Source organism: Talaromyces atroroseus (assembly GCF_001907595.1).
Source record: "Talaromyces atroroseus strain IBT 11181 chromosome Unknown scaffold_2, whole genome shotgun sequence".
NCBI lineage: Eukaryota > Fungi > Ascomycota > Eurotiomycetes > Eurotiales > Trichocomaceae > Talaromyces > Talaromyces atroroseus.
In genome coordinates, this window is record NW_017971434.1 from 1,076,967 (window position 1) to 1,096,539 (window position 19,573).

The 19,573-nt window shown below is 44.9% G+C and overlaps 5 protein-coding genes across 5 annotated transcripts, besides 3 other annotated features; 3 read left to right on the forward strand and 2 right to left on the reverse strand.

The window, feature by feature from the left end:
• Nucleotides 1-3,405: 3,405 nt before the first annotated feature.
• On the forward strand, nt 3,406-3,696 carry UA08_02510 (hypothetical protein; the record flags this gene model as incomplete). Its single annotated transcript, XM_020264560.1, has 2 exons — nt 3,406-3,484; nt 3,590-3,696. 2 exons carry the CDS (start codon nt 3,406-3,408, stop codon nt 3,694-3,696), a joined length of 186 nt encoding a protein of 61 aa, XP_020121992.1.
• Nucleotides 3,697-8,233: 4,537 nt separating this feature from the next.
• On the forward strand, nt 8,234-10,634 carry UA08_02511 (hypothetical protein; the record flags this gene model as incomplete). Its single annotated transcript, XM_020264561.1, has 10 exons — nt 8,234-8,256; nt 8,541-8,791; nt 8,843-9,005; nt 9,107-9,327; nt 9,389-9,444; nt 9,476-9,498; nt 9,757-9,803; nt 9,851-10,083; nt 10,340-10,412; nt 10,543-10,634. 10 exons carry the CDS (start codon nt 8,234-8,236, stop codon nt 10,632-10,634), a joined length of 1,182 nt encoding a protein of 393 aa, XP_020122441.1.
• Nucleotides 10,635-11,744: 1,110 nt separating this feature from the next.
• UA08_02512 (hypothetical protein) lies at nt 11,745-12,098 on the forward strand (the record flags this gene model as incomplete). Its single annotated transcript, XM_020264562.1, has 2 exons — nt 11,745-11,889; nt 11,941-12,098. 2 exons carry the CDS (start codon nt 11,745-11,747, stop codon nt 12,096-12,098), a joined length of 303 nt encoding a protein of 100 aa, XP_020122442.1.
• Nucleotides 12,099-12,379: 281 nt separating this feature from the next.
• On the reverse strand, nt 12,380-12,756 carry UA08_02513 (hypothetical protein; the record flags this gene model as incomplete). Its single annotated transcript, XM_020264563.1, has 1 exon — nt 12,380-12,756. A coding segment is annotated over one exon (377 nt), but the record flags the coding sequence as incomplete, so codon positions are not given.
• A 768-nt stretch (nt 12,757-13,524) lies between these two features.
• Nucleotides 13,525-13,593: a repeat region (Identified by RepeatMasker using a combination of RepBase library and repeat library created with RepeatScout).
• Nucleotides 13,594-13,605: a repeat region (Identified by RepeatMasker using a combination of RepBase library and repeat library created with RepeatScout).
• Nucleotides 13,606-15,503: 1,898 nt separating this feature from the next.
• UA08_02514 (hypothetical protein) lies at nt 15,504-17,552 on the reverse strand (the record flags this gene model as incomplete). The annotated part of the gene is made up of 10 exons (XM_020264564.1): nt 15,504-15,642; nt 15,707-15,812; nt 15,888-16,001; nt 16,133-16,224; nt 16,284-16,413; nt 16,469-16,478; nt 16,534-17,014; nt 17,089-17,341; nt 17,392-17,419; nt 17,487-17,552. 10 exons carry the CDS (start codon nt 17,550-17,552, stop codon nt 15,504-15,506), a joined length of 1,419 nt encoding a protein of 472 aa, XP_020122440.1.
• A 1,917-nt stretch (nt 17,553-19,469) lies between these two features.
• Nucleotides 19,470-19,573: part of a repeat region (Identified by RepeatMasker using a combination of RepBase library and repeat library created with RepeatScout) that runs on past the window's edge.

Here is a 19,573-nt window from a genome sequence, read left to right on the forward strand (position 1 = left end):
AACACAAGCAAACAAAGAACCAAGCAGTACACAAACGCCAATAACTGAGCTGAGTAGCTGAAAATTTGTGAAACAATGCCTTCGAATATTTCCGAATGTGCCTCTTCAACTTGGGTGTCCTTCTTATCAGCAAGATTTAGAGCTGGCTTACGAGCTTATCAACCAGTTGACCTAACTGACCCACGAGCTAACTACCACTGAAGCCATTTACCATAACCCCTCACTGATGTCTATACAGATGTGAGTTATGATCAATTTGTTTCGTCTAGGCTACAATATAACGATTTCTTAGATTATTTAAGGTACAGTGTAGTCCCCTACGTCGTAGTCGCAGGTAGATACCTAGGCCGCTTAGGGCTTGAGACCGATAACCCTAATCATCAACAAAAAACCTAACACGAGACTGTTCTTTTAAAAGCAATATTGACGTAAGAAATATGAAAAATTTTCTAGATATAGCTTAATATCAGGTCTCACTGCATGCACCTTTACGTTGCATAGCATCAATGTCTCGCTCCATCATTTCATCCAAATTTGAGATTCGATAAATATACCAACCCATTAGTCCCGCCTGCGGTAGATTCGTAGTTATGCATCAGCAGCTGAAAAGCTGTGCAACTACAATGCCTTGCCAACATCTCTCAATTTGACTGTTCGATCCCAACCGTCGTAATTGCCCATGTGAGAGCAATTCACCTACTCTTGAATCGACGCCTTTGTAGCCTTTCTGCATCTCTTTCACTAACAATGGCATTATTGCGATCATCAATGTTTTACCATCCTATTGACGAAGCACATATTGACGAAAATCAAGGAAACTTCAATAGGAGGTCAATATTTGTTCTTCGATCGTCATGGCTGTCGCTTTGGTTGATCTTTATAACGTCTCTATTAGCCCTAACAGCCGCATTTGCTGCTGGGATGCATCAAGCACATCTGTATCCTCCATCAGACATTGACTCAATCATGAAAAGTAAGCGGTCTTTATTATGGTGGGGAAATCTCCGACTAAACAACTGTGTCGTACTTTAAGTCGAAACAAGCTCTCAGATCCTCACGTATAATCAAACATTCTCCAAACGACCATCTCCAAACAGCGATTCCGCCTGGGAAGCCATTTTGCCCCTTCAAGGTGGCTTTTTCAGACATCCAGTTATTGCGAATGAAAGGTCTGCATTTTCTGTGTTTCATCAGCTACATTGTCTGGTAATGTTTCCCCATCCTGCTCATCTTGACCTTCTTTAACAGGTTTACATAGAATGGCATTCGGATAGCATATTGGACTCTCCATGACGCTGCTCGAGAAGGCAAAACGTTGCAAGAAGAGGATATTCCCATGATGTCTTCTGAAAGACATGTACGGCATTGCATTGATTTATTGCGGCAAACTTTGATGTGTAATGCGGATTTCACTGTTGAGAAGAAAGATCTGGGCGTAGGAGGGGTCTTGGGTTTTGGGACTGAGCATCAATGTCGGAATTGGGAGCAGATTCTGAGCTGGATGGCGGAGTGGGAGGTTTATGGGCAGGCTGATGAGAAATAAGAGTATGGAGTCGGTCTTGAATTACGACTTTTGATATTTGGTCTCAATGAAAATTAGGATAGATTTCTTGAGATACAGCCTATGACAATCATTGCTCTATCCCGCCAAATAAAGGATTCCTCAACCTTCGTACTTCAGCCTCATCAACCTTTCGATCCTTTACTGATTTCATCAACGCATCAAAATCAACACATGTATGTAACGACGAGTGTGTGTTAAACATTGGTCTCCTATCGCTCACACTCCATCGAAAGGTTGTCAGCGATGGATCTGGATGGCAGAGGACTGCCTGTCGTAGAATATCTAAGCAATGATCTGAAAATCATCAGTCAGCCACGGTGATATACAATCTTCCAATAACACGAATAGGCAAGTGGTGGAATGTACCGGCATGAGGCGACAGATGTCTATACTCCATATCTGTCATATTAGGATGATAGTAACCACGATATATCCATTTCCGTAGCATGTTCTGTTTTTGTAAACTCAAAATGAGTGCTAAACCGGTATGGAAAAGGAAGTACTTACTATACAATGAAGCTGATGATAGACATCTAGCCATACCAAATAGCGATCACCCCCTTCCAGAGAAACTGACGTCTGGCCTTGACTCACCAACTCCTCTGCTGATGCTCGCATGTGCATACCGGAAAGTAATGAGTCCCACGCACAATCCACTTCGGATCCGGGTGCTTGAGCATATGGACTGTCGCGATCGCTTATGAATGGCTTTGGGATATAGCGGATCATTAAGTCAGGAAAGGGGGCTGAAGATTCGTCTTCTTCTCAGTTCCCGTTCCTGAATGTGTTGCGCGAGATGGTGGAGGAAACTTCAGACTAACCATTTGAATATGCGGTCATGGGCTCCCTTGGCATAAATGCGAAGAATATCAAGACTGTAATCAATACACCTAAGATGCAGCCCCATAGCAGAACGAGAAGTAACTTCCATTTCTGTTTTGCGGTCTCCCGGTGGTCCGTATCATTCTCATCTTTGGTGAGGAAGGGCTTAATTTCTGACTCCATATTCTTAGTCAATTCCCATTTAAACAATTGGCTTTTGATGATTGAAAGTATGATTGAAAATATGATTAAGAAATGAGAAGAAAGATCGTTCTTCTTGGCCCAAGCAAACTCTCCTCAGATCAAGTTCAAAACGTTTACAAACTATCGATATCATGTCTGTACTACTACAGTTGCAAAGAAGAACATTGAAAGATCTGCTTTATCAAGCCCATCACTCTTCTCATTCAAGTGGGCAGTATGATGAATGCCTGACTTTCTTTCCCATAAATTAGTCCTATCCAGATAAGAGAAAAGACTGCTACCTGAAGATTGAGCAGAGGTCAAGGTAACACAGACAGCTGTGATCGTGTGAACAAGTTGCAGAAGCTGAATTCTAAGTTTCAAGGTAGTCGAGAACATGCGGACCTAGGTAATGTTACGCCAAAAAGTTTCATCATTTCGACTGTACACCGTCCATATTTTCGGATCCTCGCATTTGGAACATATGACAGGTCATTGGAGGCCTTACATGAGGTAGATACTGACCGCTCATTCTCTCGAGTTTCTGGGCACGTTGTACGCTCGGGGTTAGACTTGAGGAGGTGTGCTGTGTTACCTCGATAACTTCCTTTGCACTTTTAAATCAGAAGGAAGAGGACGTAGTAAATGAACTAGCTTTTATACTTCATCACTTCTTTTCAATGTTCAAGTAAATATTGATCATCTAGTTAACAGTCAACCTCTAGCTTCTGACCAACATTTCACCTCATATCCGAAGTGAAAAAAAAGAGGAAGATACTCGACGTATTTTCTCCGCTATTCGTGAAAGATTGCTATAATAATTCCTAATTTTCAACATGCGTTCTTCTGTCTTCCTTATACTCAGCTTCGGTGCTTCTCTCGCTATGGCATCGCCCATTGCCAAGCCTCGTTCTGGTATGTCAAGCCTCATGAAGCTCAGGAGACTATGACCACTCTTGAGAGCTTCGTTTCTATATTTCAGGACCTAGATTAAAAAGATGAAATACTGATATGTTACAGCTGTCGAGGATACTGTAGCTTATCCCGACGCCTACAAGGATATACACGCACGAGATGAGGTCGTTGTAGCATATCCCGATGCCTACAAGGACACTACTGGACATTGAGTTATTATTTGCCAAATCGATGCTTAGAGGAGAGTCAAGCACTTAAAGGTAAGCCTCAGAGTACCCTCTTCTTCTACTGGTTTTAGACGAATTTGTTTAACAGGTATGTATTTATAGGGCAGAACAGCCGCGTGTGTGTTGGGCGTTTATTCTTGTCCTTTCTCTTCTTATTCTACAATACAAAGTACGCTCTACTTGTGTGAGCATTGGCTGGACAATTATATAGTATATATCGGTCATTACATGCATGCAGAGCTTGAAGGTTTATCAGATGTAAGCTCATGATATTTTCTTTTTTACTTCAATGAAATATTATGAGAACGCCCCAAAGCCTACTAGCTATTTATAGTGAAACAACCATTCATATCTTGATCTCGTTTATTATATAGGTACTGCGCATAGTGGTAGTTCCTGACTGAGCTCACTGAGGAAGCGAATACAACATTCCTAGTTGTATAGCATCTAATCTCCAGATGAATGATTTTGATATCTAGACAGAAACCAAATTCTCTGTAGTGAGTATCTTGAATAGTTAGAAACACCCTTGCTTAGGTGATTGTCCAGCGGAGAATGGTTTGTGTCACAGCATGGAGCCCACTATCGGAATAAGCTGATATCAAGAAAGTCATAGTACATAAACGTAGGACAATGTGGTCACATTGAGCACCTATACAGCATCACAAATGCTACCTCTTTACTTGCTTGTTTAATTGGTTTTAGTGCTACTGGTGGGAGCACAATACCCTTATCCATCCTTTCACCTGGACACGTTACTACTAAGCCACCAAAGATGCGAAGGTGTTACACAAAAACTATGTAACTCATTAAATTCTACTCAACATTAGATTCTTTAGCTTCCGTATGTCCTCTTCATCAACCTTGCGATCCCGGGCTGACCCTATGAAGGTATCGAAATCGACACAGGTGTATACAGGCGAGTGTGTGTAAAACATGGGTCGAGGATCATCCATACTCCATCGAAAGGTTGTCAATGAAGCAGCTTCCATTTTATTTTGCCATAGTACCGGACCTCCCAGCTTGACTCGAAAAAATGGCTTTATTTCGGGTATTGATTCCCTTTTTGTATGTTATATCAACTTCGCCCTGATTATAGTCCTTCAGATTGGAGCAGTCTTAGTTTTCGGAGTCAGCGCAAATGAAAATTATTCCAAACCATTTTGGCTTGGATAGCTATATCCATGCACTTTTTGTGCTCACCGCTATTTCATATTGCAGGTACATGTTACATTATTATGTGCTAATTGATTGTTACAAAGTTGCGAGGAAAAAGTGAGTCTTCGTACACGACTTCGGTTCAAATCACAATGAGAACCAATTTCCCTGATTTGTTGTTGCACCACATTGGCGGTCTTGCATTTGCGCATCAAATCCTACTTCATGTCTTGGCCGATAGGTTATTCGAGCTGCTGATGCGATTCTCTATCCAACCTTTGAAGCCAAAAGACCCTGCTCCTCTTATTTATACCTCGTGCTTTCCTCTTTTTCATTGTAGGCACATCACCTAGTTCTAAATCTGATTAAAGCCATCATAGAAAATCAATCAGACTTCTAGTTCAATTCTTTGGCTATTGTTTATACCTAGGTACTTAAGATGCGTTCTCCCGTATTTCTGGTTGCGAGCTCCTGCCCTGCTTTTGCTCTCAGCTTTCCCCTTATCAAAGAACGTTCTGCAGTGTTAGCTTGTAGCGTCATTCTTGTCTTTAGACTTACTAATAGCTAACAAGAAATTAGAAGCTGATGTGGCGTATCCTAATGTGTATCTGGATGTTTCTGCCTTAGCCCATCCCGGTAAGTACGTAAGGAGGGATGAGTCGGCCGTTGCTTATTCTGATGGCTACAAACAAGCCTGGGAAATAGACTACTGGATGCGTTCATATTTTATTTCATTACATTAACATGGGTAATGGTCTTCAGGCCACTGTTGTTGAGTCACTTTTGGAAGTTAGGGTTAACAGAAAATGTCTTCATCTATCTCTTGTTTGACTAGTCAATCCTATACAGTGGCATGGACTGGTATGATTTAACTGTGACGGGGCATATTTTTTTCCTAGATGCAAATGATCATCAACTAGTATTTCCTTGAGTGAATATTAGATATTCCAAGTCCATATCTTTGCCAGTAATGTCTCTCAGATGATACTAGGTTTGGCGCGAGGGACAGCACTGAATATGGCATGCTTGAGGTTTCACGAGGGGCTGAAGGGTCCGAGTACTAAACCAGTTGAAATGCAGCCAGAGGTATGCTGCGGTGTACCTTATTGTATTACGTGGTTAGAAAACTTTCAACGCATATGCTCCGAGACAACCCTTCCATCTGTAAGCATGCAAAGGGCCTTTGTGCGAGTCTACCTATGCCTATCTATTCATATTACATAGGTGATTCTCCTGCATGGAGATTTATACATGCCTGAGTAACAATTGTAGCTAGTTTCTAAATTTTACTAGAATAGATATAAAAACAAGCTTATCAAATAATCACGTAAATTGAAAAACTCTGTATTCATTACCTAGATTCTTAGTCTAGGTGCAGGCTTGGGCTCTTCATTTCTTTCTCTGTGGTCAACTTCCATCAACAGCTTGACAGAGGCCCTCTAAACTCTGGTACAAATGAGTTCCACCATACCAGCTGGTGTTGATCTCTCATCTGATCGGCGCCCAAGGATCATTGCTGCTAATATTTCTACTTGGCTTTTATCTGTTATAGCAGTATTTCTACGATTTCTGGCTCGGTGGCTCGCCAGAGCAGGATTTTGGTGGGATGATTGGTTTGTTCTCTTTTCATTGGTATGAAGCCTTGATCTCTTTGCTATCTTGACGTATTTTCAGCCATCGGTAACTGTCGACTAGATCTTTTCGGCCATTCCGTCAATTTTAGCTTGCGCTTGGGGTGAGTCCATGCAACAGCCTGCTTCTCTCGAGAATACACGCCAATTGGGCTGTTCGGAAATGTAGACCTCCGCCATGGCGTTGGGTTGCACGTGTGGGCCGCGCCTATAGACTCAGTTCCAATTTTCTTCGAGTCACTGATCATCGCGGAGATCTTCTATGTGATGACAACGGTTTGCATCAAATTATCCATTCTCCTGTCCTATCGACGAATTTTTCGGGTTGATTATGTCAAGACGGCAACAACGACCGTGGCGATTGTGGTTTTTGCCTGGGCCCTTGCTTGTGTATGATATGAAATCTCGCCATCGCTCTCATGTCTGGCACTAACTAGCTACATCTAAAGATTCTGATTGTCTGTCTTCAATGTATTCCGCTGCGAGGCTTCTGGGATAAATCAGTTCCCGCAAAATGTGGCGTTGATGAAAAAAATTATTTCCTTGGAAAATCCATTCCAGACACCTTGACAGATCTGTTTATTTTGATGATTCCACTACATCCAATCTGGAAGCTTCACACGAGCAGCATGCAGAAATGGATGCTCAGTTTCACTTTCCTACTAGGAGGGCTGTATGTTTTATTCCGAGGTTGGGGGCGCGGCCGGGTTTTTCACTGATTGATAATAGTGTTACCATCATATCCATTATCCGGCTTGTTTGCCTCCTACAGATTGATTTGAACGCGGAGGATATTACATGGAATTTTGTGCCCTACCTGATCTGGACCTGTGTGGAGTTGAACGTGGGTACTATCGCCGGTGAGTTGGGCTCGGGCCTTTCTGCAACGTCGTACAGTACTAATCCAACGATTATCAAGCATGTCTCCCCTGTCTTCGCCCAATTTATACACGTCTCCGAGTCAAAGCGGCTGTGTCACCCAACTTGCATCTTAGCGAGGTCAGGTTGGATAGTCGTCGTCGTTGGCAGCCCTTCCCGGAACAGGATGAACAATCCTATCAAGGATCAACAAGATTGAGTGTATGACTACGCATGCCATTTCTGTCTTCCGGTTGTTTACAGAGTACTCTGTTCTCCCTAAAGATCATGTGTTTTACAATGTACATCGAGGAACGTCGGTTTGTGACGAGAGCTGATTGGATTGGCACTTGTTGGATTGTCTAGTAGGGGACTAATCCTGAAGGGTTAGAATCTAAACTTGCTATGTTGCCTTGGTAAAGATAGAATAAGAGAACTATAACTAACAATATTGTATTGTTGATTTCTGTCTCTGTGGTATTTTCATCTGGTTGGGAAGTGAAGAAATCAAAATAACGCGTATGCGCTAATATGACCTAACTCTCTAGTTATACAACATTGAGGCAATCGCACGCAATTTATGCATAACTGTTTCGAAGCCTCTTATCTCCTTCTGCTGAGGCGTAAAACCTCGAATTATTCCTGCCACTTGATGGGCGGCCACAGATACCCCGGGCATCTCTCCAGGCACCGCTTCCTCATGTAGTTAGCGTGGCGGGACGCAGGCCTTACTGTTGACCTGCGTACGCTCTCACAGCTTCTTCTCCTCCTCTAGACACTCTCGATATCATAATATGCCTTCTGTATGAGGCCTCTCTTAATAATTCATGATCTAATCCGCTTCCCAAAGTAAATCTCGCAGTTGTTTTCCAGCCATGGCTGCCACTCCCACTGCCACGTACTTGTTAAGGCGTGATCGAGTTGAAGCGCTCAGGTGCTATCAGCCAGTATCATATCCCCAAGACTCGCTCGCTAACATACCAACCCAGGCTTACATCGCAGCATTTATTATGGCAGTTACACATGAATCATCTCCTTCATCCGGCTATCCCTATCAAAGATGACATTTCAATTGCTGACATTGGCGCTGGCACGGGGTAATCAATTATACCTAATTACATACTCATGGGCACTCCAGATTAGAATCTAGTCTAACACATACTAATTACTCTCTATACACAGGATTTGGGCTGTGGAGCTAGCCACCCAGCTTGCCTCCTCGGCTAGAATCAGAGCATACGATGTCGCCGACACTCATTTTCCCCGTCGAGAATACTGGCCGTCCAACATCACATTCGACAAGCTCGACTCCCTCAGTGATCCCCCGTCATCGTTGGTCGGCAAATTTGATGTAGTTCATCTGCGCATGTGGGCTTTCGTTATCCGTGACAATGATCCGAGCCCGCTGATTCGACATGCCGCCAAATTGCTCAGTAAGTCTTCTTCCTACATGCTAGTTAATTATCTGCGCGACATTGGTCAAGAATTGAAATCTGAATCATTCCTTGTCTTCATATCCATAGAGCCTGGCGGTTATCTCCAGTGGGAGGACGCGCGATTCGGCAGCAACGTAGCCAAAGGCGATGCCGCTCTTCACGTTCAACAGATGATGGACAACATGGGTGGCGCCTCAAAGCTGAACTTCCAGTATGTAATACCACTACGCCATAACCTGCTACCCTGTCTTCTCCGTGCAGGCTCAAACGTGATGAAACACAACAGATAACTTACTTTTTGGTGGATTACAGGTGGCTCGACCAGCTCGACCAGCACGTGAAAAACGCTGGAGTGGACTTAGACGTCATTGATTGCCAGTACAAGTCTTGGTCGACTCAGCTTATTCCGCTGTGCACTGATACCTTCTTGGGGGCTATAGAGAATAGTGGCGCTATTTTAGAGCATTTGAAGAAGGTTGTACCATCAGTTCCCAGCCCGGAGGAATGGAACAACGGGCTTGAGACTCTGCATGGTGAGATTCGCAAGCCGGGTGGAAATGAGTTTTACTGGCGTCCAGTTACACTGTTGGCTAGGAAGTATGATTGATAAATGCCAATGTCGTGTCCTGAAGTTCAATGTTTTGACGGAGGTAAGATATAATCCATTACCTTATGTGTCAGTGTTCTCCTTTTCTCCCTTTGTCGTAAGTTGGACTGGATCAGTAAATGTAGAATTGATCAGCAGACACTTGGTCCCTAATCAAGAATCCTTCAAAATCAGTATATCAAGGATATACGCACGAATACAAAATATATTTTATATAACATCTCGTCAACAGTGAAGTACTAGCGAGGGTCATTATTTGCTCGCTATGAAGTGATCTATAAGGGGCCCATTTCAACAGCCTAGCTAGATGCGCTATTATGTTGTCGATGTGATAACTTATAAGGTCAAAAATAAGCACCTGCCGGTTACGGTCACCTCCTCCTCTAGGGCTCCGCGAGCCACGTGAGCACTGATCAGCCACCGAAGCACGCTGAGCACTTCGTGAGCAGGCCCGTGCGATCGATCAGTGATCGATCAGGCCCGCGCAGTGAGCGCTCTGGCATACTTCACTGCGCGTAAAGCGGCAGGCCAAGGGCGCACATATCTCACTGTTAGATCATTCCGGGAGACTCGCCTGCAGCCTGCCAACCACGCAGAGAGCCAGCATTTGCATTGGACTAATCCGTACATTTGCATCGATATGCGCTCTCGACAAGCCACCTCTGGTGGAATCAAGAAGACAGTATGCGTAGAGTACAGGCACCAAAAAGCTAGTACTGTCACGCGCTCCCACCAATGCGAATGCTAACCGTGATGCCAGTAGATGCGATGCGCGGGTGTCTCAGAGTCGGGGGTTCCCTGTTGGCGATGTCAGCGCCAGAACATACAGTGCATCTATTCAGCTCCGTTCCATCGAGTGCACAAACGAAAGTAAGCCTCGTTCTTCAACCACCGCCGCCCCCCCAATATGCTGTTTGACAAATCTGATTGCCATCAAGACGTATGCAAGAGCTGGAGAAGAGGCCTCGGCCCTACGACGAGAATTGCAAAATGCTACTCCTCCTACTATTGGTGAGCGCTGTACTGTAAGATGTCTGCTATGGCTCGCCCAGCTGATATTCAGAAGTGGCAAGAGCTCAGAACGACGAGCAGACGGAGGCTAGATCGATTGATGGACTCGAGCTTAGCTCTGCTATCATAGATCACTGCTTCGAGATATTCTTCCGGGACTACCACCCGTTGCTTCCACTTCTGGATCCTACAAATACCCCGAATGCTCTCTATGGGAAGTAACAAGTGCTCTTTTGGGTAGTAGTCTCTATCGGCGCCCGAAAGAACTCGGCCCATCCAAATCTGATAACTGCCCTTTCCCCTCGAGTAACTCTGCTTGTTTTGGCTTCGCTGAACACTCGAACTAAACCTCTTGAAGCAATAAAAGCTATGCTGCTCCTTATGGAATGGCCATTTCCGTCAACTTCCTACCAGTATGAGCCCTCATTTGTATTGAGCGGTGCACTTATCCACATGGCAATACAAAAAGGATTGCATGTCCCATGTCTTAGCAAGGAGACCCCAAAATTAGAAGCTCATTCTAGCTTCATTGAGTCTACCGCGGTGGAGAGGGCACGACTTTGGGCTTATGTTGTCATTGTATATTAAAGGTAGGACTTGCATAAAGCTCGAACTCAAGATTTCTGACTTATAATTCTGCAGGTCTTGTTCGGGGTGCGGATACCCCCCTGTATTGTCTGTCGATGCATATACCGAGCAAGAACAGTTCAAGATCATGTTATTTCAACTTCCCGCCGAACTACAACTACAACTACAGCTTACAAATATCGTTGCGCGCGTTCAAAAAACATTCATTCAATTTGGCGCACAGAAACTAGCTGCGCTATCAGAGCAAGGTTTGGATTCGGTTTTGAGAATGGCTGCCAATCAATTTGATAGCTTAGAACTTACAGCCTCCTCAAGTATGTATCATTAATCATGAACCTTATAAGATTAGACTAACAACAGCATAGGTTGGGAAAAGTTTCATGTGGCTATCTGCCGTCTAGAAGTACTTGCCATGCACTTTTTCAGACCATGGGAAAGTATCGATGTACAGACTTGTCAATCGATCTTCGACACCGCCCTTCATGTCTTCGCCTTCATAAGGGAGCAGGAAACGAATTATAAGCTTAGTAAATTTTGTCCGCGCTTCGTCTTCTCCGCACTCAAAATGGGCCAAGCTCTTATGTTTCGGCTACTAAAAGGGCCCTTTGCAAGCTATGTTGACGAAAAGCTTGGGACCGCAAAGTCCCGTGCAATGATCCCCTTTATGAATCCGTTTCTCTTGAAGACGATGACAAAGTTCATAGAGAAGTAACGATCGTGGAACAGATGTGGGATATTGACAACATGTTCAAGGACGCCGACGGAAATTGGAATGTTGCATTGCAAATTAAGCATAGACTTTCTGCGAGTGTGGTACATGAAATAGCTATTCGCTGGAGAGAAAGGCGTCTAGATATACAAAGACCTGGTGGTTTCCGGCAAGGTACCAGTAAGTTTGTTCCTTTTCATCGTTTAGCTAACAACTGATCATCTTCTAAAGCCGCTATCGATTCATTTCAAGATGTTTGCAACAATGAACAAAATAATAGCGTGGACTCCATACGCACGAATGCGTTTACGGATCCATTAAGTGGGCTCTTGAACGAATTTTACTTGGACCTGGACGGGCTTTTCGACTCACAAATTGTTCAATACTAGTCCGTTACAGAAAAGAAGAATATTTGGATCCATAGAATACTCGGAAATAGAGGTACATCAACACTGGCCACACATTATTAGATAGGCAGTATTATAAAAATAGACACAATTGTGTTAGAGCACAACTTTACACCTCATGAACTGATTTGGCCACCAGATATCCACTCCCAACTCAGAGGCAACTTTGAATACCCATTCCGGCTCCTTCAAGAATTGCCTAGCAACCAGTATTACATCTGCCTTCGCATGCTAGGCATCCTTGTCAAACGCCACATCTTTTGTTACCAGACCTTCCGCATTTGAGCCCTTCTCGGGCTGTTGCACGATTTTCTGGGCCTGATCTGCTGTCGTGATATCATGCAAACAGCACCGATCAGCAGCTCCAGGCCCTCAACGTGGATAGTATCTCTGATCCTGCCAGCAATATTCACATAGAAATCTATGACGTTAACGCCATCGAAAAGCTGGCCTGGGTTATTACCATCGCTGCTGATATCCAGCAAATCGACCCCTAGAGCAGGAAGCTCCCTGGCAACCCTGATTGTTGACTCGACATCCCAAGATCCCAGTGTCTTGTCCAGCTCAGTGTCTTCCATAGTATCTGTGGAGGATATGCGAAGGAACAGCGGCATATCGGGCGGGATAGCTTTCCTGACTGCTTGAATGATTTCAAAGAGAAGCCTTGTCCTATTTTCGTAACTACCACCATACTCATCGGTCCTGTGATTGGAGATCGGGGATAGAAATTGGTGTAGAAGATATCCATGTGCCGCGGCATCTCTATTACGCTCACTCCAGCCCTAACACTCCTTTCCGCTGCCTGTGCGAAATCATGTATCACTTCTCCAACCTCTTCACGCGTCAAAGCCTTGGGAGGCCAGAATCTATTCCACTCGGGGTCGAAAGAACCTTTAGGAGGGGTATCCCAGGCTTGGCTCTCCCCACCAGAAGGTCCCTTCACGTTATCCGGCCAGCCGTCAATGTCGACATCAGCTCGCTTTGACTTTCTCCCGAGCACCGTTAAGACCCAAGGCGCAGCTCACCGGTGGACTGGTGCAAACCCCCCTCTTCTCACCTCCTGCCATTCCTCATCTAATCCCGTCTTTTCCACTTCTTTCCCCTCCTCCTCGGTGGCCCCCGGCTCCCTCCCTCACCACGGTCCGCCACCTGTATCCCCCTCTGCTGCCCATCCTGCTACCCGCTCATGACCCTGCTGCTGCCTGCCCAACTAGTCCTCCACATCTCCTGCATGATGGCCGGCCTCAAGCCTGACTATCGTCAGGACGAAGGTCCGCGCCCTCCTCCAGAAACCCCGCTCCCTCTGCGCTGCCATTGTTGCGTCACCACAAAGTGAACCGGCGACCAGTATCCCGCCCACTAGGTTCATGATGGTGACCATTTTCTAGGTCCACTCCCAGAACATTTTTGTTGCTGTTACTGTTACTGTTGCTGTTGTTGTTGTTGTTATTGTTGGTGCTGCTGCTGCTGCTACTGCGGTAGTGTGTTGAGAGGAAAGATAAAAAGAGAGAAGAGAAGAGAAGAAAAAACTGAAGAAAGAACACCTGGTGATGGGGCATGGTTGCCGCGCTAGACAAAGAGCGCTTGAGGAAGGAGCGAGTGGCACCTGCCTAAGGCTGCACGTGCATTCTAGAGGGCATATATAACATACTCACTAAACAGTCAAAGCAATAGTTATGGCCGGATTGAAATGCCCACCTGGCGTCGGCCCAGCAATGATAATGGTGAACATGATTCTAAGTGCAAACGCAAAGCCAATCTGGAAAAAACTACTATACACAGTGACTGGGGGTGCTGCTGTTGCTGAATTAGCATGAAGCTGGCAATAGACGCTAGGCTAGGGAAGCTGTGATAGAACGTGAATCATTCAGACTTGTCCCATTATCTTGCCTGTCTACCTCCACAGTGTGTTCCTTATCACATTGCAGTACAAACGGAGAATGCATACACGTAAAGAACCATGCCAGTTGCCTCGCTGACACATTCACGCAACCATTGTGGCTGACGTCTCTCAAAATCTAGCACCCGCTGGGGCATGGGTTTGTGTTGACCAACGTGGCGTGTTGCATGGCGTTGGAGGACATTGGAAATTCCAATCTCGATGTTGTAGGTTTACAAGCGACTTAATTCAGCGGTATGTTATGACATTGCTTCTTCTTTTAACCAAATAAACAAAACAGGTATGAATAAAAACTAAGGACAAAGGCAATTGAAGGGTGAGGAAATGAAACCAGATGGAAAAAGTTAAGGATACAAGCAGGATGCACCGGCTTCCTTATACCCAGGGAGATACCTAGGTAATTCCAGAAAGCACCAACTGCCAACGAACTACAAGTGATTGAAGTAAATGGGATGTGCACTGACAGGCTGGGTTGCCAAAGTATACCGCATGGAAGGCAGAGCCCAGACCATTTTTATCTAATTTAGCATCCCTTCAGAGCCAGAGAAATAGCGAAAGGCTTAGCCAAGAGAACATTTACCTATATATTTGATCTCAGGAAGCTGGAAATGCCGGGTCCGGCAATATTTTCTTTGTGCAACACTTGTTCAACTCTGCTGTAAATTGAACACTGCCTCCGCGTCGCATAGGGATTGGTTGTGATCTAAGTTTGGCCATGTCACACTTGGAAATGCTCCAGGTTAAGCTGGGCTGTCTGGGAGACGCTGATAGTGATAAGTATCTATAACTTGACAACAACCACCTTGAATAACCCAAATGATAACTTTACATGATGCTGGGGCTTGTTTCTCGAATATACACCAGAAAATAGTCATGCATGATTCAAAGCCGGAACTAGAACTAAACAAATGGCAAGGAAACATTTCCCAATAACAAAGTCAATGACAATGTAACAATAACTGGTCTAATCTAGATTAGCCTCAAGCCACTCCAGATCATTCGAGGCCACCACTGGTGCTCCCGCTGAACCTCGGATGAATGTCCAAACAAGCGGTATGGACCACAGTCGGCAGAGGACAGTACACATGATTATTGGAATTATCAAGAAAAGAATGCTTATTTAGTGTTGTAATTAAGGCCTCGCCATTGTTATTGCCTAGGCAGGCGTGTCATTAGAGTTGGCCATTCCCCACAACGTCAACTCCGCACCCGCCCTATACCTATCTAGGATCTAAATCCGGGGTAACTTAGCTTGGTGGGTCATCAGCCGTCTTATCTTTGGATGTATGTGTTTACATCTCGATATAGATTATGAGATGGAGATCCTGGATATCCACGGTCCATTCACTGAAGCACAAGTAAGTAGATATTAATAGACGAAGAAGAAATACAGGCAAAGAACTAGCTCCCGATAGACACAAAATTATCTTCTAGCTAGTCTACCTCCTTAGATGGTAGTAACTACGCACTATATCAAGCGCAATAATTCAACTCTCTTCAATATGTTCCCCCTGCGCCTTGGCCTCCATAACAGCGTCTTCAGTGGCAGCATCGAGGTCCTCAATTTCGACCACGCGGTCTCCAAACGAGGCCGCGATTTCTTCCAATGTCTTCTTCTTCGTCTCGCTAGATGCATACGTGTTAGCGCTGGCTTATATCCAGTGTCTGCCGGATGGAGAACAAAACATACGGGAAATAAAAATATGCGATAGTGAAGAAGAATAGAGTACATCCTACAAAGACGTAGTAATAATTCTCCTGGATGTGTGCGAAAGCGGTGGGACCGGCTTCAGTGACTGTTGAAAAATCGAGTGGATTTCATGATTAGACAACAATCTAGTTTACTATGCGCTCAAAGGTGGATCTCATACCAGCCACGTTGACAATGAAATGGGATGCAGCAGCGAGTCCCATGACTTTGCTTCGCATATTTATGGGAAGCACTTCGGCGCCGTAGAGCCAGGTTGTGCTATTGAGCATGCCGTCTAAAGGTTGTCAGGTTAGTACGTCTGAACCTAATATGAACATAGAAAATAAGACGTAAAAAAAGAGATTGGCGGATGATTACAATAACAAACGGCAAACAAGAAAATGCCTAGAATGGCAAACCCTTTACCGACTCGGTTGTTGTTATATTGAAATTCCCGCTGCATGACGGCTGTATAGATTTCAATGATGATGATTCCTCCCATACCGGCGAGGATCATTCTATAAGTGTTAGCAATGAAGTATTCGTAAGTAATAGAAAGGATACATGCAGGACTAACTTTCGTCGACCCCATTGATCTGTGAGATACATGGTGGTCAAGGTGTTGACTATGAATGCGATAGTGCCGTAAACTCCTGACAGAGCGAGGATGTTCATGGCACTAACTCCGAGGGAGTCGTAGAGGGTAGCTACGTGCATGTAAGTAATACTTGCAGGAGATAGAGAATAGAGTCACAGTCTTACTTTGGTAATACTTTGACGATCTTGTTAGCAAAATTGCCCATATAAGCAGATCTGAAAATACTCACCTGAATAACATTCACCCCCGTCAAAGCAGTCATAGTCTGCACAGCGACAGAAACCAAAACTCGATGCCGATACAACTTAAAAATCTCTCTGTAAGACGTAAGTTCTCGCTGCATCTCATACTCAATCTGAGCCTTCATCAACGTAAACTCTTCATGGACCACGTGTGAGAGCAAATCCCGTCGAATTTTGATGAATTCTCTTTTGGCCTCCTCAATCTTCCCCTGCCGGATGAGCTGACGCGGCGAATTCGGCATGAAGGTCGCTAAACCGATGAACATGATCACGCCCCATGGGAGTTGGATTCCGAGCGGTAAACGCCATTGTAAGGCTCCGTAGGGTGCCCATGCACATGCGTATCCAACCCAATTGGATGCCATGGTGCCAAATGCGATGCCAACGCCAGAAATGCCGCCGATGAGGCCGCGGTGCTGGGGGGCAGAGATCTCGGAGAGATAGACGGGCACGGTGGCCACCATGCCACTATTTATATTAATACACCCGAATTTGTACATGTACCACATAGTGGATATAGGTGAAAGAAAAAGGGAACATACCCAACAGCAAATCCAGCCACAACACGGCCAGCTAAGAACATGCCAATATTGACCGATGCGGTTTGAATAGTACATCCAATAGTCACCACAGCGCACATCAGTTGCATGAACCGAATACGACCGAGTCGATCGCCAATCGCCATTTGTGTAAGAGCGCCAATTGCCTCGCCGGCAATGTAGACCGATGGCACGGCACCGGTTAATCCTTGGGACGGGTGGCCCATGTACTCTTTCCAGCTTTGATGCGCGATGGCTGGTCTTTTCGTCAGTTCTTGCAACGTTATCGTGAAATATAAGACTGACTTGTAGTGGCGATGCCAGTGTCGAAGCCCTAGGATAAGATCCAGTCAGTGTCCGCCATTGTGAGATTCTGCTTGAAGTCAAGCAGAGAAACATACGAAGAGAAAAGTTCCAATGGCAGCGAACAAGGCAACGCCAAACGTGTACCAAATATGGCCCCCCATGTTGTCGTATGTCTGTTAAGAATTTCTGGGAGTACAATTTCTAGGATGAAACAATTGTAAAGACAAGCAGCAGCCTCCAGCTTTATAGGGCGATCCCGGTACAACCGAAGCAAGGAAGGCTCTATGCAAATCCCGAAACCCTCAAAGCGTGGGGGTTACCCCATACCCCGGAATACGGACGACAAATCACAATTGGTTATCAAGTGGGTATTTGATCGATTTATCAGTCAACCCCGCATTTGACACGAGGGGAAGAAGTAATTGATTGGCATGGGGCTTTTATGCTTTGCATAGAATCCAGATGGGGAAAGTGTGGCGAGCTGCAATGTGTCTACTATCATCGAATCATCCTATTTGGACAAGAACGACATTTTTCGTCGTTTCAGGAGTGCTTAGTTGGGCAAAATGACGTAGGAACTTTCTGTCACAATGGCTCGTTTTTCACCAGATGAACATGCATTGCTCGCTGAACTGAAGGACACAAATATGACTCAGCCGGAAATGTCACACTATCCTAGAAGTTGAAGCAGTCAAGGAAAGTAGCATGCACTTAGATTTTTTCTAAGAAGACCGAGCGGAGAGAAAAGTACGTAATTCACAGGGGGAAAGTCATGCGAAGTGATGAGTGAAGCGGTTTAGAAAGTGGCCAATGAAAAAGACCAAGAATATTGAAAAGCTGTTCTACAGAGCGAGAATGGAAAATGGCGATTCCAAATTATGCCGAACAAAAAGCAAAGGACGCTCGTTCATATGATGATTGTTTTAAGTTAGCTCAGCTCATAGTTCTAATCCTGATTCATCGTAAATAGAAACCTGGTAGTTGGGTGGGTGCGAACATCTCAAATTGGCCCCCGTTATACACAGCACCAGTTTCTGGATGATACATTCTGCTCAGCCAGTCTGCAAATGAGCGGCAATGACGAACCAATTCAGGGTTGATGTTTCCATATGATATTGCACGAAATGTGGGAGAAATTTGTGATCCGATGAAGCCAATATAGCTAGACACATGAACCTCAATGAACCCATCAGGGTTAATTGTGGCCGAGTATCTTGTCTGACAAGGAGTGCATCTATAATAACTTTTTGTTTCTATACATCGAAGAAGCTTCTTTGCCGAAGACTTAACTTGGTGGTGTGGACACATCGGAATCACTGCATTCTTGCACAGAGTATGGAAGCCATCTAAACCGAAATCTGAGAGCCTCCCAAGGTAGAACCGGGATGAGATACACTTGGTCTCGAGATTTAACTCTATATTTTCTGAAAAGCAGCGACCGGCAGGGATTCTAATAGACTGCCCAGCGTTGCCTTCGCAGAATATCTTTGCAAGCTGTAGGGTCCGAAGCTCAGCAAATGACATTTCATAGCACATGCCAACCCATATTCTTCTGCATGTCCATCTGCAGCTTCGGGTAATAGCATATGAGCAGTTTACCCTCTGCTCTTCAATTGAGAGCCTTAAATTGACGCGTTTCTGTGGGTATCTAAAGCATACTTTTCTATGAGTTCTCATACACGCCCAGCAACAGAGAGACTCGTCGCCCATCCCATAACGTTTATCAAATTCCATCAGTCGGAGGATATAAAACCTGATTTCAGCAAGGTCATGCCTATAAGGCTGATTTAAGCGTGGTTGACAAATCAGTCTTCGGACCTTGACAAAGGTTGGAATATCAGTTCTGGCATGCCAGAAGCGAGCGCAGCATATCATTAAACAGAAAATCTCTGCGGTAGGAAGGAATTCGCAGATCTTCCAGATCAACTCAGCAGGAAGGCAATAGAGAGATGCTGGATTTCGCGCATTGACAGTGTCCGCTCGTACTAACTTCGCAATAAGAGTTAACGTCTGAGAGTGCTGTCTCCTGTAATAATCGATCAGAGGCATGTTGTAGGGCAAGTATAGCAGTGAGGGCTCGCGCACACGCACACACACACACACACACACACACACACACACACACACACACACACACACACACACACACACACACACACACACACACACACACACAGAGAGA